This window comes from Chrysochloris asiatica, unplaced genomic scaffold (genome assembly GCF_000296735.1).
Source record: "Chrysochloris asiatica unplaced genomic scaffold, ChrAsi1.0 scaffold00026, whole genome shotgun sequence".
Lineage (NCBI taxonomy): Eukaryota > Metazoa > Chordata > Mammalia > Afrosoricida > Chrysochloridae > Chrysochloris > Chrysochloris asiatica.
The window spans coordinates 15,449,983-15,468,617 of NW_006408544.1; the positions used below are offsets into that span (position 1 = coordinate 15,449,983).

The following is an 18,635-nucleotide window of genomic DNA, read 5'->3' on the forward strand; positions in this document are numbered from 1 at the left end:
TCAGAGAAAAAGAGGAAGACCCCCAACGAGATGGATCAGCCAGGTGGCATCATTGATGGTGTCAAGTGTGGCTGCAGTAGTGAGGTTGGCCCAGGATCGGACATTGTTTCGTTCTGCTGTTCATGGGGTTGCTATGAGTCGGTTCCGACTCGATGGCACCTGACAACAACAACATAATCATTTTTAGGAATTCCTTCTCAGGGTAGCATTTCCAAAGCTTGCCCATCTTCTAGTTTGGAGTGTAGGTCTCCTTCCAGCTCATTTGCCTCCGTCACTTTATCTCGTTTCTGGACATGGTTAGATATGGTCATCTGCTTCTGTTTTTGGGCATCTTCAGGGGTTATCTGTGGATTTAGTACTTAGATGGGTATGTATTTTGGTATTTTTTATGCTTTCTGATTGCGTCCAGGTAGATGTGATCAGGAAATGGGCTTCTCTTTTCACTCTTCTTCCTAAGAAGTTTCAAGATACTCCTATTGGTCGTTTTGACATAACTTAGGATTTAATTTTCAGCCTATTTCCTCTTTTGTCTGCTTGCCCTGCTCCACAATCCCCGTTCAGTCCTTTTTTCTAGTTGGAAACAGTTCAGGGCCGGCTGTGGCTGTTTGGTTTTAATTGGAAACTGTCTCTTTAAATTTTGAGGAGCTCTGTGCACATGCGTAGTAGAACCCTCCGAAGGCGGGGCTGGGGTGCCCACTAGCTCAGGCACTCGTATAGTCACCTGAATGGATGTGCACAGACAGCAAGGAACCAATGAACAGCTACCAAAAGAAAAGAATGTCCATACCTTTATGTAAGCGGTTCTTCCAGGTGTCTGTGGCCGCTCCCATCCTTCCCCCACGTGGTCTCACCCAAGCAGCCGAGCATCCCGGTCTAGAAAGCAATAGATTTCTTGCTTCTGCCACAAATTCCCCCAGCTGTGAGCCTTCCAACCGTCTAAATATTCCTTTATATGTGGTTCAGAGTTCTGGGACCATCCCCTGAGCCTCCTTGGTCGGGTATTCTGTGTTGTTGTCGGAGCTGTTTTACTGCACTTCCACTCGATCCGCCATCTTGTTTGTTCCCTCTCAGTTCTCATCTTTTAATCTCCAAAGGGTACCAATTTTCTCGCAGTGGTTGTTTTACCAAGGAATCTTGGGGCTTATTATTCTTAGTTTTCAAATAAGATACTTTTATTTACACCTCTCATTTGAGAATGGAAGGAAGATTATTGAAACATGGATATTGTTTGCACTGATAAAATTCAAAGATTGAGATGTTAAATGAGAAAAACTCTGGCATTCATTACTGTTGCATTGAAATGGTTTCAATAATAATTTATGTAATACATTCAAACTGAAGGAGCTGTGGTAACATAGTGGATTATAAGCTGAGCTGCTAACCACAGCATCAGCAGTTTGAACCTACCAGCCACTCCTTGGGAGATAGATGAGGCTTTTTCTGCTCCTGTAAAGATCTTCAGCCTCGAAAACCCTATACAAGGTAGCTATGATTCGGAATTGACTCCACAACACATAACCACCACCACCAGATACAAACTAAGTTAGAAGACTATCTTGACTTAAAACCACTGTTAGGAGATGCCATTTCATCTCTAGAAATGAATTGTTTTTTTGGAAGAAATTGGTAATCTAAATTTTGGTCTGAGTAAAAGAAAATTCCTGTCTCATACTTCTGACATATTGTCCGGAGAGGCACCAGTCGCTGGAGAAGGATATCATGTTTGGTAAGGTGGAGGGAGGGTCAGAGATAAATAGGAAGACCCTCAATGAGATGGATTAGCCACGTGGCAACATCGATGGACTCAAGTGTGGCAACAATAGTGAGGTTGGCCCAGGTTTGGAAAGTATCTTGTTCTGCTGTGCATAAGGTCTCTATGAGTCGGTACCGACTTGATGGCACCTAACAACAACAAAAAGAAAAAGTGGTGATGGTGCTCATGGAGGCTCTTGTTTTAAACAAAATTGTTACTGCCATTAAGTCAACTTGGGACCCAGTGTGCAAGATGGTTCTACCCTGTCGTCACTCAAGTTGTTTGGAGTCCATTGTAACAGTAATATTGTGTGGTCTTCCAGTCCCTCTATTGGACATACTCTGTTGTCATTAGCTAATTTGTAAATGTAAAGTTTCTAGAAGTTCTGCTGAAACCTGTCGACCATGGTGGTATTTAAAATAACTTCTAACAAGCCACCACAGTATCATAAACTGAGGTAGTAGACAAATCACCTCTGAAAAAAAGGCGGTTTATTTTAGTGGTATACATGGATTTGAGTCAGAAAATTTTCAAGGAACCAAGAGTCACTCACCCATCTCTTACTCAGGAGCTTTATGGTTTTCATTGTTGACCTTCCTCATGTTGGCATCATTATGCATTTCTCTTCTAATTTGTCTTTAATCCAATCTGCTTCCTCATAACTTCAATTTACATATTTCTCCTTTTTTTTTTTTCTTTTTTACATATTTCTCTTAATGACTGTTGAATGACTTCTCATGTCAGTTGATTCAGCTTTCTTATTCTGATTTCTAGGAGAAAAACACATCTGATTGGACCAGTTTCTCTTCATCAGTCTAGTGGTAGAAGTCATCAAATATTGGCTAGCGAGTCAGTCCCTAATGTAATGTATGCTTGTTCCTTACGTTACCCAAGTCATGAGCAGTTTAGGGATAGTAGAAATGTAGATAGGGTAGTTACTTTTGTTTATTTGTTTACTGGCTCTGTATCCCTCTCCTAAGGGGAATTAAACTTCATAAGGCAGTTCAACACTACATTCTTTTTCCTAAAACTACCTGGAATGTGGATGGATATTCAGTAAAGACTATATTGGTGCCTAGGCTCAAAATCTGTCCTTGACGTAAGCTGTCTTGAAGGCTTAGAAAGATAAATAAGCTTATCTAATAACTTGCTCCTCCAATTAAAGTACTGCGTATCATATGCTAAGTACTCAGTAAATATTTATGTAATGATGAAACAACCTTCTCATTTCTTAAACAAACAAAACCAACTGAAAACAATACTTTTTTTCTGTAAAGACTACTATGTCTTGTATACATATTCACTGAATATAAAACTGTATCCTAGATGTGTTGATGACATTTTTTCTTACTCTGTGTATATGACTTCAAGAACTTCATAAATACTAATAATTTTTTTTTGGGGGGTGGTATATTAAGATTCATTGAACATCAGCATTAGAATATACATTGAGACCATCTATTCCAAATACCCTATTTTGTTGTCTTAAATTTCACTCTGGCAAAACTCAGAGATAACATTCCAAGCAAATTTAGACATAGGAGACTGCAGCTGGAGAGGGGGTGGTGTCAGCAGCAGTTTGTAAGGCTGTAAGGAGAAAGATCAGAAGAGCAGCCTCTTATTTCTTACTGGAGGAAAGGATACAGCTTTTGGTGACAAGCTACATTCTTTAGCAGTGACTTTATTTTTCCTTCACCACAAACCAGACTTGTACGAATTCCAAGTCTCTGCACATTATTTAGGCAGTTCCCCAGTGCGTTGTTTTAGTTTCTGAAATTGTATCATGTTCCCCAAATTGGGCTCAACTGTTAATGCACAGCCTTTCAAATGTGGACATGTTTTATACTTAAATCTGTTTCTGTTTTTTGGTTTGTAGCTCCCTATTAGGGCCCAAGATTTTTTATATACATTCTTCACAACATCATGTGGCGTAACTAACAACCAATTTGAATATAGAAATTTTTCTCATCAGAAGGTCAGAACCTTGCTTTTTGTGTTTGTGTAACTGTGTCTTGCCTTTGTTTTATCTTGGCACATTTTGCAATCCTCTTTATTCCCTTCCAGGATGCTGCACACGCACACACACACACATTATGTTTAAAAAGTAATCTTTTTTCTCTAAAGCAAGTACATACCCTTGTATTCTCTCTCATTAAGACATATGTGAAGAAGTATAACATTTAGAAAACACTTTTAAAAATAATTTATTATTTGAAATATATTTACTTTTCCAGTTCTGAATTCTTATTTAAAATTTAAGCTCACAGGGCAAGTGCATGCCTGTCTCCTGTCAACAAGGAAATGATGTTTGATTGGTAAGAATTTTAAGTGTACTGTTTTTAAATGGAACTAAGGAGTCCTGGTGTGGCACTGTAAAATAAGCACTGGACTACTAATCACAAGATCAGTAATTCAAACCCACCAGCCACTCTTCTAAAACACTATACAGGGTCACTATGAAACAGAACTCATTTTATGGAACTTAACAAGAAGAAGAAGGATTTCTGGGTTTAATTTTCCAATGCCAATAGTCCATTGCAAATTTAGGGTTATTATTAGTGATTAAATAATGATGATAATCTTTGTAAACATAGAATCTTTAATGTAACTTTTGATGCACACAGGTCAGGTGAATTGAAAAGCACACCTAGAAATGTCATTCTGTACTGAATGAGTAATATATAACTTTGGGAGACATAGCCTATTCTTTACAGTGGAGTCCGTGGAGCAAAATTTACCCTATCTTCAATAAATCTTTAGTAGTAGAATTATAGTTAAAAGTATTAATGATAAACACATCCTTTCTGCCAGTGTTGTTGATAGAAATGTTTATAAAGATTGAATGTATAGCAGGCATCACTAGTCGATGGTGAGGCTTGAAAATAATGGGTATTACAAGTGCCTTAAGATGTAGATGGATGTGTATATCCAATAGTTTTGCTTTGTTGGTTTGTGAAAAATAAGATATAAAAGGGAAGCCACAGAGAGGAAGCAGGAAAACTGTTGTTGCAAGGAGGGGATTATAATCATTGAGATGAAACAAAAGGTATGATTGTTTGAAAGTAAAGCTGATGATCTTGTATGTTAACCTTCACTCAATTCACAATAAAAAGTTAAATATATGTATATATATGAACTTCAGTGCTCTACCACAATAGCAAGTCTTCTACATACTGAAGAGATCATGGAATTTTCTAGTCTGTGATTGTTACAGAAGCAGGTTAACAGTTTTTCTCCCACAGAGCTGGTAGGTGAGTTCTGATTGCCAACCTTCTGGTAAATGTTTTACCACCATGATTACGTATATTTCTGGTTACTAGAAAATTAATCGATAACTCTAAAAGACATGACACATGGTGTTTTTAAAAAGTATGATGGGAGTGAATTTTAAAATAGTTGTGTGTGTGGTAAGAAGGTTGAGGCCACATTCCTCTCTAAACTATCAGGAGATCTTAGTCACTTCCTTCCCCGTACAGCTCTCTGAAAAGTTGTATAAAAGTTGAAACTAAAATGTCTAGCCATTTTAAATATCAAGACGGTGCACAGTAGAGGGTGCCTTGATTTAACCAGACATACCAAAGACAGATATGCATTCATAATGTGAATGAGTAAAAGATAGGGTTTTTGTTTTGTTCTTTTAACATGTGTTGATGCTGTTGTTAAGTGCCGTCAAGTCAATTCCAACTCATAGAGATCCTGTGTAGGGTGTTCAAGGGGTGGGTTTGAGACACCAACCTTGTGATTAGCAGTCCATTATTTATTCTACAATCTGTTGATAAAGTTTTTCAAAATAGAGCATACCTTTTCTAATCTGCATTCTGTGTTCTCAGTACACATATATGTGAAACAGGTTTCTGGAAATTATTTGCTCTAAAACAGTTGAGTTCTATATGTTTGTAGATAGATATGCTCTTTTACTAGTTGTTCCAGTATGACCTATCTTGATATGTTATACCTTTGTCTGGATGGCAACTAGTTAGGACTGCTTAAATAGTACCAGGATTGAGAGAATCAGGAAGGTATTATTGGAAATGATAATTCATCTAAGAACTCAGCAGAGTTGGCAGGGATCATAACAGAGCACAAAGAGTTTCTAGTATTCTGGGACAAGCCAGAAAGAACAAAAATCAGGGGCATTGGCACTTTAGCTTAAGATCTGTAAGCCAGAGTTTTGTGATAATGGAAAGAAAAAAATATCTCAAAGAAGTAAAAACAAAGTCCAGAATAACAAATTTTGGAATTTACAGAGCCCTTCATATTACCTGATAGATTCTAAAGTGGTTGCGTTATTTCTTTTATTCAAATATATTAAGAGACTTGGCTCAAGTCACCACAGTGAGCAACAGACATGAGACTCGATTTTAATTCTTCAGACTGGAAAAAGTACACATTCTTTCTAAGATAGCTGTGTTTTTCAAACTGTGTTTCATTGATTCTTAGGGTTTTGCAAAGGTTCCCAAGGTGAGGGTGGGGATCTCCATCTTTGGATCAAATTCCTTTTGACTTTCATTCTACCAGAGTAGTTCAGTTTTTGTTTTCCTTTTTAAAAAAAAAAAAAAAAAAAACTTATTGTGAATTGGGTTAAGATTTGTACTTAATTCTTACAGTGACCTTAGTAATTTCCACATAGAAAAACTGAGGCCCATAGAGATTAAAAACTTGGACAAGGTCGTGTAGCTAATAAGTGGAAGAGGAAGGACACAAACTCGGGTCTTTTGGGGTTGGAGTTATGAAGCTTTTCTGCACTGAAGGTTTGTCTACTGCGTGTAAACCCTTAGAGAGGTGAAAACTCTAAGCCATACACACACACACACACACACACACACACACACAGGATTGTGTCTTCAGAACCATACTTAAAGTCATTAATCACCAAGAGGGTTATATGCCTTTTATATACTCTGAAGTTATTTTTCTAATGCTTAAAGTAAGGTTTGAATATGTTGCATATGAAAGGTCTTTCATCTACAAACTGAAATATTTCATATGTGTAGAGTGCCTTCAAAAGGAAATGATTCAGCTATAAAGCAAAAAATGATTGTGGTATACAGTAAGGTATACAGGCTGAAATATCTTAAAAGGTGTTCTAGAGAAAGCTAGAAAAATTGAGTTAGGCACCCAAGTGCCACCCCTTTTCCCACCCTGGCATCCTCCCTTTCCTACCCTCACCATGTTTTTAGAATGAGTGGCCCAGCTCATCTCTTCAGTGACCCCAAAATGGTCCCCCAGCTCTCATTGGGTACTCCTACCCCTGTCCATCCCCGTTTCCACATTAAATTTGACAATCCAGAGCTTCCTCTAAGGCTTGATGACCACTAATCCATTAAGTACCTACCTAAGTAGCCTGCCCCGTGCCTACACAGGAGGTGGTATCAAGGATATATAAGGAGGTGCACAGGTATCAGTCAGCTTATGTGGAGTCCATTGGGTCCCAGGTACCTGAGAGCCCATTCTCAAGGCTCCTTCTGACATATTCAGACGCCAACTGCCATTGCCTTGGCCTCAGCCCTCTGTGGGTACTCAGGACATGCCAAACAGTTTCTCATCATTCTTGGACCCCTCCTACAGTATCCCTCTTCCCCAAAACTCCACTCAGGAACCAAGCGACTCAGGGACCTTAGTGTTCAGTAATGCACAGAATAGTGGTGTTTTTTACTATAGTTGCAAATGCAAAATGTCAGATAATGAGATAGTCAATAAGCGATGAGTAGGTGTAGTAAATCAGTATAGCTCAAAATACAGTAACATTAATGGTAACAGTAACAACCGGAGTACTGGACAACAAAGACTCAAAGAGAATTGTATACAAGAATTGTGTTCTCTGCAGCCCTATTCACAGTATCCAAAAAGTAGGAATAACAGATTAATGAGTAAAGTATGATACACACATACAATAGAACACTACTCTGCCAGTAGGAGAAATGAAATCTTGATACATGTTATAGTATGGATGGAACTTGAAGATGTTATGCTAAGTGAAATAAGTCAATCACCAAAGGACAAGACAATGTGTATTAGTGGTTCACCACCACAGGCGAGGCTGGCGTGGTGATGGGAATCAATGGTGATGGGAAAATTGTATTAATTAAGAGTAGTGTTGTGTAGCTGAATATTATAATCACTGTCAATAAGTGGTTCACCTGTTAAATTGTAAAAGAGTTGCATGACAGATATATGAAAAAGAGTTTTAAATGTTTGTGGGAAAATTCCATTTTTTAAAAAATTTTTAATGTTTTATTGAGAATTATATGATAGTTTACATGGGAGAATATTAACTTTACATTCATCTGATCGTATATTGTTTCATTGCCATGGTTACAATCCCCTCCATTCATCATCAAACAACCAAAGGGTACATCCAGCATGCCTGCCCCCTGGTTGTCAGCACACAGCCTCTCTCCCTCTCTGGGTCTAGAGTCCCCAGCTGCTCCATCTCTCCACATCATCGTCTCTGCCTCCATCTCTGGTGTCACTACTTCTCTGGGTAGGGTCCTGAACTCCACTCTGATTTCTTGATAGTCCCAGGGACCTCTGCTCCTGGACTGCAAAGTCAACCACTCCCATGCTTTTGCTACAAAATGTCTACTTTTACATTTCCAATCCTCTATAGTCAGTCCTGATAGCAGTTGTTCACTGTTGTACAACAAGAGTCCTCTCTCCATCTCCTTTCATCAGCCTCACCCACAGATTGGATACTACTCATTGGAGAGTCTACCTTCCTCCACGCTCTCTGGATCTAGGCTCCCTTTTGAAAGCTTGTAAGCCAGTCACTTCTTGCCTTTGTAGCCCTCCATTTTGGGTAGCCAATGTCCAAGTTGCCTATCCCTTTCTACCCTGTGTATTGAGGGGGGTGGGAATGATCCTCACTGTAAAGGTTTGTTCCCTATTTTGACCATTATCTTTTGATTCCGTTTTTCTGCTAACTTTTTGAAGCTTCCTCATATTTACAGCAATGACAAAAAAGATTTTTTTAAATGAGTAGCTTCAAGGCTGCTTATGTACAACCAAATACCTCGGGATTTGGTTCCTTGGTTGAAGTTTAGCATCATGATTTCATCCCAGTTAATTTTTCTGCGTAATAATGATTGCTTCTGTTCTATATCCTAGTTTGTTGAATAGTGCACATCTAAGGTACAACAGTTAGTCTTCTATTCACCTGCAGCAACAGAGTAAAGGAAAGTCAGAAATAGAAGGATGATATGGAATGTACGGTTCAATGGCTTTCATGAATAACTGCCTCCTTTGCCTACACAATATTAAGTGTGCTTATTGTATTCGGTTGATTAATTGCATGAAAATCCATTGGTATTTTATCTATTTGTGTTTCAGGAATATTTATTTATATGTATGTGTGTGTATATTTGAAGCATTTCCATATACACACACACACACACACATATATATGAGGGGCTTCAAAAAGTTTGTGAAAATGCAAGTAAAAGATAATGGAATTTTTCCATGAATTCTTTAAATCCCCCTGATAGATATGTGTGTTAAATGATTTTCATGTGGAATTGCTTCAGATAAACATTTCATGTCAGTTTTTCAGTGAAACTTATTTTAATGTAGATGAGAAATCTACAGATAGATTCTTTGCTGTGTATTTCCAGCAGCTAAAAGTGAATACAGGGTGAGACAATCATATGGCCACACTTCTTTCCATAGCCCTCCATTTTTCCACCCCCTCTCCCCAACCAGAACAAACACTACTCCAGAAAATAAGTTTTTAAAAATAATCTTTATTTTCCTCTTTTTTTAATATTTAGGAACAAGTTCCAGTTCCGGTCTATCACCCAACACCTAGCCAGACTCGTCTAGCAACACAGCTGACTGAAGAGGAACAAATTAGGATAGCTCAAAGAATAGGCCTTATACAGCATTTGCCTAAAGGCGTTTATGATCCTGGAAGAGATGGATCTGAAAAAAAGATCCGGGAGTAAGTTTTGATAAATTTATACTTTGAATGGTTTTAGCAATTTGTGGGTTTTTTTGTTATTGTTGTTGTTGTTTATAAACAAGCATTGGCCAGTTTTATTAAAGAAAAAAAAAAGCATGATTAATTTTTCACCAGTCTGTTCTGGCATACTTCTAATGATATCAGAATCTCCTGGATCAATGATAGCCAGTGTGCAGACTCTGTAGTATTTCCTGCACGCTGTGCCCAGTTCAATATTATTGTCACTGTAGTGATGGACACCAGTTTTGGCCAACATGGCGGAGTACTCAGTCTCGGATTTTCTCAATCAAGGCTGGGCAGTTGTTGGCGAGGATGACCAGCTTTGCTTTGATTTGCCAGATCATCTTCAGAGTCAGCTTGTAACCCAGCATGTACTTCCCGCTTTTCATAACAAGTTGGAGCCACGAGTTGATCAATTCCAACGACTTTTTTGTCTTATTTGCTGCCACCGTCTTCCCGCCTTAGATATGGGACAACCCCCAACCAAGAGCAGCTGCGATGGCTGGGGAGGGAGAAAGGCTAGCAATTTGTTTTTGAAAAATAATTTTGCATTGTGGAAGTCAGATATTTAATACTTTGAACACCTCTGACTTTTTTGCAAGTGAATGTTTAGATATGATAATTGGGAGTTTCCATAGAAAATGAGCTAAGAAATGATGGCATAGATTCTGACCATTTTACATGTTGTTTGTCTAGTTGATGACAATTGCTGCCGATTAAAAATCATTCATCTATGTTTGGTTATGGTTCGAACTTGGTACTGATGGTGTTGTCATTACTGATGGTGTTGTCATCTTGTTTGGGGGAAGCACTTTGGTGATGTGTCAAGAACATTCAGGGGTCTTTACCTTTGAGACAGTAATTCTAGGAAGTCTTAGTGTGCTGCTGTAGGATAAGCACTGGACTGCCAATTGAAAGATTGGTTGTTCAGACCCCTAGCCTCTCCTTGGAAACCCTATTCAAAACTCAGTACAAGGAAACGAATACAAGCTTTGGCTGACAGCTCTATGAGTCAAAACCAACTTGATGACACTTAGCAACAACATCCCAAAATTTTTTGTGGGGAGTGGGACACAGAAAAGGTATTGAGAATTACCTTTTCAATGGCATTACATTTTTTCATTAGGATGCCAATTTTTTTTCTTTTAAATCAAAGGAGGAAAGCTTTGCTTATGAGGTAAAGCACTGGACTGCAAGGCCAGTTGGAACCAAAAGGTCGGTGGTTCAAACTCACTAGCTGCTCCTTGGAAACCCTATATAGGGTAGCTATGAGTTGAAATTGACTCTACAGCACTAAAAACAACAACATTTCAATTATTTGAGGAATAAATTGAGGATACAATTTTACTTGTGGGAATTTTTGTCACCAAGACTCATTTCTGTTTATAAGACTTCCTAATGATGACAGCCATTCTCCTGTGAAGTTGAAAATGGCTTCACCAACACAGACAACCCAATCTACTATGTTGATGTTAAATTTGGCTGCTTGAGACACATGAACATGTTGCAGAATCCATAGCACCAGTTAGTGCTGGTTGTTAAGAGCATATTTTCTCTAGAATACTTACTGACTTCTGAAACATTTGCAGTATTAAGTTGCTGCATGAACCTGTAGGTAAGTGCCTTGGAATTGGAACTGAGGTTAGTGAAGTGATGAGAGCTTTAGAAGTTTACACCTTACAGCAGCCCAATAAGTAGGTTGAGATTAGTGGTTGTGCTTCTTCGTTGTGTTCTTTTTTATATATATAGTTATTTAAATGATCATTAGAAAATACTCTTTACTCATGGGCTAACATTCAAAACTCAGTACAAGGAAACGAATACAAGCTTTGGCTGACAGCTAAAGTTACTCTAATGGTGCTTCTCCACCTAAAGCATTATTTTTGACTCCATCTTCTGTGTGAAGCTGTTTTACAAGCACAGTTCTAGCAGTGAATTTGATCTCTATGTGATCCATATACCTTTGCTTTGTTAATTGCTCTGAGCCTGCAGATTTCCAGAGAATTGGAATAAAAAAGTATGTGGATGTATCAACACTTATTAGGAGAACAATTTATGTCAAATGTTTTGGTGGTGGAATGATAGGGAAGCCATTTTCATGTGTAGCTCAGATTAGTCCTATCTTTGTAATGCATTTGAGACCAGCCACACCTAACAGTGCATTCTGATTTTTCCTCTTTTCTCAACAGGTGTGTGATCTGTATGATGGACTTTGTTTATGGGGACCCAATTCGATTTCTGCCGTGCATGCACATCTATCACCTGGACTGTATAGATGACTGGTTGATGAGATCCTTCACGTGCCCCTCCTGCATGGAGCCAGTTGATGCAGCACTGCTTTCGTCCTATGAGACTAATTGAGCCAGGGTCTCTCGTCTGACACTTCAAGTGAACCACCATTTCTGGTGGTTTTGATCTTTTGTCACTGAGCCCAAAGAGCCAGGGATTAGGAATTAAGATCATGCACAAAAGTTTCCTAAAAATTCCTGAATGGCTGCAGATGTTGGGGGAAAAGTACGTGATATTTTAGAAATTTAGGGGGAAAGTAGGATGGTATTTTTATGTAAAGCCTTGACCCAGTGTTTAAACAATATAATTGTATTTAGATCTTGTTATTGCTCCAGTACATAGGAATGGTGTCAAGTGTTACAGCAGCTGTATATGTTTAAATTGTGTGTGTTGAAGATTTAATTAGGAAAAAGATAGTGGTATTTTTCCTAAACGAAACAACTTTCTTCTTCCCCTTTCTTCCCACCCAAATTCTTTTCTGAAGTTGCTGGCATTTGGGTCAAGGTTTTATTAAAAGCTACATTTTATAACACTGGCACAAAAAAAATTAAAGACGCTTGTTTGCACACCTTTTTCCCATTGGAAATGGAATCCACTGCCTTAGGTCTTTTTAAATAGTGTATTATTATCGTTGGGGCTGGCTCTATGCTTGAAAACCAGTTTATTTATAACCTGTTTAAGTGCTATATTCTGTTTGCAGTTAGGAAATGCAGAATTCAAAGTGATCTCCTAGCTTGTAAGCAAACTGAGATGCACTATCCCTTTTCTATTAAAATGAGTTAATGTGTCAAGAAATCAACACTAGTAAAGTGGGGTGTAACATTACCCTTTCCTGTGCATTTTACCTAATTATTTTGGTTGTTAATATGATGATAATTAAAAGTCATAGTAAATTTTAAATATAAGATTTCTGATTTTTGCGCTTAAATTATGCCACCATGCGTATGTAAAAATGAAAGTGGCACCATGGTGAAACTTGGAGAGAGAGAAAAGAGTTCCTCCGTAACAATTCTGATTTATGTACTTCCCTGTGCCCTCCTTCCTGAGGTTGTGTCAGACCATAGCAAAAGGATACTGCATCTCTCATTCCTGTAGTGCTAAGGTTATTGAAGTTATATAAAATACATCTCCATTTCTGTTTCTTGGAAAGCTATCTGTTAAGCCCTGCTAGTTGACTGGTAAGTCTTCTCAGCAAGGAGAATTAAGATTAATGTATTCCATGTTTTGCACACAAATGCAGAGTTTGTATAACCACATGACTTCATAGTTGTGATCTCAAAAAAGAAGGAATTTCTCCTTTGTCTTCTTGCAGTTCATGTAAGAATACTATGAATCTCTACGCTTTTGAAGTGTTTTTGGTAGAGGTGGTCTAGTAAAGATGTAGTAGTAATGTTTTATCCATTTAGCATGTGTTTATTTTTCCTTATGTATTCAAAGGTGACTTATTCGTTCAGCTTAGTGTGATACTACAGCTAAAAAATCATTAGCAAAAGGAGAAGCAGTCTTAACCTAACAAAGAAATCAGAGGTGTTTCTTATTGATTATTTTATATTGAGTTAAATATTTGACTCTTAACACTTTTCTACATTTAAAATATAAGTATCTTGAAGGTTCTTCATAATCACATTGCAGAGGAATTAATATATCATAAGTACTTTTTAAAGATTTGACATTTGGCTGTAGTATCCATATGTTGGTTAATTTTCTTATGAGCCCCATGATGGAAAGATTTAAAGCTGAAATTGAGAAAAATTGAAAGAAACTAGATTATCAGGTTCTGTTAAATTGTTACATGTATTTTGCGTAAGTTTCTGTTGATTAATTTATATCCACCCAATTACATAAAGCAAATTTGGAGGAAACACCTGAAGTTGTGCAATATTTTCAGTGATAATGCTTTTTTTATCCTTTTGTTTTTTACGTAAACATGATGTCTATGTCACCAGGTATTATAGCCAGACTTTTTTTTTCTAGATTGTTAAAATGGTAAATGAACTTAAAAAAACAAACAAACTATTTTCCATGTTATTGTTAGTCTTCCTTTATTACCAGGCTTGTCTCACAGAAGTTTGACAGTACTATTGAAGGAACCAGTATTGAGCTGAATATTTTTTTAAGGCACTTTGTATTATTTAACTTGATCTCCACATACCGTGTTAAGTAACCTCAGTTTTGGCCTTTACCAAGTTGTTAAATAAAGACATAATACAGTTGTAAAGGTCTAAATTTAAAGTTGATTCCATAAGGATATTCCCTAAGCTTCTGAATCCTTTCTTAAACACAATGATGCATATGTTTAACTATTTAATTGCTTTTCAATATCTAGGTATACTTACGTTTGAGAGTAGATTTTATTTTTTTATTTAGTGTCATCTAACAAATAATATCCTTAGAAGCTTGATAGCTTCAGAACTTTTTTAAGCCAAATAGTGGGTGCAACATGTTTAGGTTTCAGAAAGATGTGTTCAAATTTGGCTTTTTAAATAGTCAAAGTTTCAAATTAACTGAAGAATTTGAAAGGTCTGGTTTTAGCTCTCTCAGACTCTCTCAATCCAACAGGTATACTTTTAGGGAATCTCTTGAACAATACTCCTTAGACTCTACCCTGTGCATTGACTAGCACCAATTACTCTTGCATGTAAATATATCTTGTTGTTAAGTGCCATCAAGTTGGTTCCAACTCATAACGACCCTTTATAGGGTTTCCAAGGAGTGATTGAACCTCCAACTTTGTGGTTAGCAATACAGCGTTAATCCTACAGCGCCACACCAAGACTCCAAAAATACATCTTCTTGTTTTAGGTACGGTTGCATCAGTTCCTACTCAAAATGATCCTATGCACAGTATCTTCTTGTTAGGTGTCATTGAGTCAGTTCCGACCCATAGCAACCCTGGATAGGCTTTCTGAGGAGTGGCTGGTAGGTTTGAACCACTGATTTTACAGTTCAAACAGACCTTGTGGTCTAGTGCCCACAGAGCCCACAGAGCCATACCATGACAACTAATTTTTTAAACCTTTAATTTTAGAATTAACAAACACAAAATTTTGGCATTAACAAACACAGAAACACTGTAGAGGGTTTTCCAAGGAAAAGCTGGTGGATTTGAATTGATGGTCTTGTGGTTCACAGCCCAGTGCTTACCCTGAAGTGCCACACCAGGAATCTAGGATATGGGCATAGCATCTTCTAAAGTAATATTACATTTACTTAACTGGATTTTAAGATGATTATCTTACAGTAAAGAACCCTGGTAGCGCTGAGGGTTAGTCACTAGGTTGCTGGCCACAAGGCGAATGGTGCAAACCCACCAGGCTCTTTGTGGGATAAAGATGAGGCTGTCTGCTCCCATAAAGATTTTGAGTGTCGGAAACCCTATTATATTAGTTATAATTCAGAATTGACTGATGGCATTGAGTGTGGTTTGATTTGGGGATCTACTGTTTTATCGGTTAAGGGCGGAGTCAGTTTGTGGACTCTTCCTTATGTAATCTTCTGTACTGTACAGCTTTCCTGCTCCAGTCGTGAACTCAACTAGACTTGCCTGTAACTCCTAGGTGCCATTTTTCTAATTTCAACTATTACGTATCCAGCTCTTTCTAGTTGCTATTAGGTGCCATTGACTCAGTTCTGACCCATAGTGAGCCTATAACAGAACGAAACACCACCTGGTCCTGTGCCATCCTCACAGTTGTTTCTACTCTTGAGCCTGTTGTGGCTGCCACTGTGCTGATCCATTTTGTTGGGGGTCTCCCTTTTTATTTAAGGCCCCCTGCTCTACACCAAGCATGATGTCCTTCTCCAGGGACTGGTCCCTCCTGGTAACATGTCTTCATCATCCTGGCTTCTAAGGAGCATTCTGGTTGTACTTCTTCGAATACAAATTTGTTTGTTTTTCTGGCAGTCCATGGTATCTTTCATATTTTTTTCCAACACCATAACTCATATGCATCAATTCTTTTATGTTCTTCCTTATTCATTGTCCAACTTTGACATGCATATGAGGCAATTAAAAATACCATGGCTTACGTCAGGTGCACTTGAGTCCTCAAACTCTGACATCTTTGCTCTTGAACATGTTAAAGAGGTCTTGTGCAGCATATTTACCTAATACAACACATCATTTGATTTCCTGACTGTTGCCTCCCTGAATGTTGATGGTGGAGTCAAGTAAAATGAAGTCTTTGACAACTTTTCTCTTTTTCCATTTATCCTGATGTTATTTATTACCCCTGTGGTGAGGATTTTTGTTTTCTTTACATTGAGGTGCAACCCCTACTGAAGGCTGTGGTCTTTGATCTTCATCGGTAAGTATTTTAACCCCAGAGAAAAGAGCATTGAACCACAAGTCAAGACTTTGCCCACTGTTGTGTGACTGATGCCAGCAAGTCATTTAGTCTCTCTAAGCCACATTTTTCCCCACCTGTACAATGAGGGGATTGGCAGACAGTGGTTCTCAAATCCATTGCAGCTAGAACACCTGTATGTTTGCTAGAAATGGAAATTTCCAGGCCCCATACCAGGTTTAACAAATCAGAGTGGCAGAGGGGAGGTAGGAATATAGTTCAGACAGTTTCCAGGTGATCCTAATGCACTAGCAGGTTTTGGACTTGGTAGATGATCTCTTCCTACAAATGTGAGAGAAAGTTTGGTGCTTTTTGTTTGTTTGTTCCTGGAAAAATGACAACTACCAAACTGCTGATGGACAGGCTAACTAATAGGTAGGATATGGAAGGGACTTGCTCACAGCTCAGAGTGATTCAGGGCTTTGGCGGTGGTGGCAGTGGTTACTCTTGAGTCGATTGGAACTCATGGTGACCCCGTGTTCTTCCTACATGGTGCAAACAGTTAAATGCTCCACTGCTAGCTAAACACTGGGCAGTTCAAACTCACCTAGAGGCTCCTCAGAAGTCACAGGACTAAAGTGATAATTCAATCCCAGTGAAACCTAAGGGGTCGGTAGAGTAACTGTAAATATTTGATGCATTATATAAACATTTGAAAACACAAATAGTCCCCAACTTTACGATGGGGTTCTGTTCTGATGGTTCAGTCATTTAAGTCAGTTCTGGCTTAAGTTGAATGCCTTATTTTTAACTTTTCATCATTACTGCTACTTGTTAAATGCTGTCAAGCAGTTCCAATGCACAATGATCCTGGATAGAGTTTCTGAGGAATAGCTATGAATTAGAAACACCAGCCTTGCAGTCCAGTGCTTTATCATATTTAGTATTTTTATAAATCCAGTCTTTACCTCTGGAGTTTGGCATGAGAATGATAACATCAGCAAATTATACACTGCAATATTGTATGTAATACATATTACTGATAATAAGATTTATAAAAAGCAAACCATGAACTGTGTTTAAGTGCGGTTCATCGTAACTTGAATTATGTTGTAGGTTGAGGACTAATTTATGTATTCAGGGGAAAAAAGCCTTCTAGACCATTAGCTGTGCATTTTATTATATTTTTAACTGGAGAGAAATAATTTCCACTAATGGGCACCATCTTTCTTTTTCTAAAAAAAGCTATGGAGCCCTTGTAGCTTAGTGGATTATGTATTGTGCTGCTAAACACAAGGTCAGCAATTACAATCCACAGCCACTCCACAGGAGAAATATGAGGCTTTCTGCTCCCGTAAAGATTTACAGTCTGGGAAACGCTATATACTGAATAGCTATGAATCTGAATCAACTTAGCTCACCACCACCACCAATTACATTGCAAAACATTAAGATTTATACTAAAGTAGCATAGAATTGTGCATATGGATCAGGCACATGTATTCTGGGAATACTGGCTTAAATATCTGTGATCTTCTTTCTTAGAGCCTGTGGGTCTAAAAAATACACTTTTCACTTTAACCAGTCTGCAGTCCATTTTTTCACTTTAACCAGTCTGCAGCAGGTACTGGGTGTGTGCTGATTATTCAGAGGTTGAGTGTCCAAACACGATTTTCAGCCGTTTAGCTGTTCCATTTGCCCTTTGGGGATTTTCCTTACCCTGGCAGGGAAACAAAATCTGATGAGTCCCTTTGCAATGTATTGTCTGATCCATAAAACTTTCATTAGTAATGCCAGTGACATTGTATAAAAGGGGTTTGAGATTTGTATGCAGAATTCAGTTCTCTACATTGTTACTTGCTTTATCACCTGAGCAGTAGGCATTGACACAGGACAGAAACTGGAAGCATTTAATAAATGTTACTAATGAATACATAAAGTTTTAAAAGAAACTTTGGAAAGATGTGTCTGCTCTCAATTATCTAGTGTAACTGTTACTCAAGAAAATAATAAAGGATTTGAAAATATACCCAGAGCTAGATAGTGTATGTTCTTTCAGAAAAATTATTACCCAGTGATAAAAACTTGGTTATTTTTGAAAGCCTTTCAGAAAGTTTGCTTTTGTCTATGACCAAAGCAGCTTATTAATAAGGAACAAAATTTAGGCATCGAAAACAATTGTGATCAGAGTAGCAGCAATTTCTTTTTGTTTGATCCCTTTTATATAACCAGTGCTTGCAGGCTTCAGATTTCTTGGCACTGTGAGAAAAGAGACTGAAAAAGGTAACAGGGCTTGTCCCAAGAGTCAGCACAATAGCATCCTCTGAAGACCTAAGAGAAGATTTGGTTG

The 18,635-nt window shown here is 38.0% G+C and overlaps 1 protein-coding gene across 1 annotated transcript in view; it reads left to right on the forward strand.

Annotated features, from left to right (window-relative positions):
- Window positions 1-14,214, forward strand: part of RNF11 (ring finger protein 11) — a 56,020-nt gene extending 41,806 nt beyond the window's left edge. Inside the window, exons 2-3 of the mRNA XM_006839754.1 lie at window positions 9,520-9,689; window positions 11,900-14,214. Of these exons, the coding sequence (XP_006839817.1) occupies window positions 9,520-9,689; window positions 11,900-12,071 (342 nt within the window). The 3' untranslated portion in view covers window positions 12,072-14,214. The remainder of the gene's footprint in view (window positions 1-9,519; window positions 9,690-11,899) is intronic.
- Window positions 14,215-18,635: the final 4,421 nt, after the last annotated feature.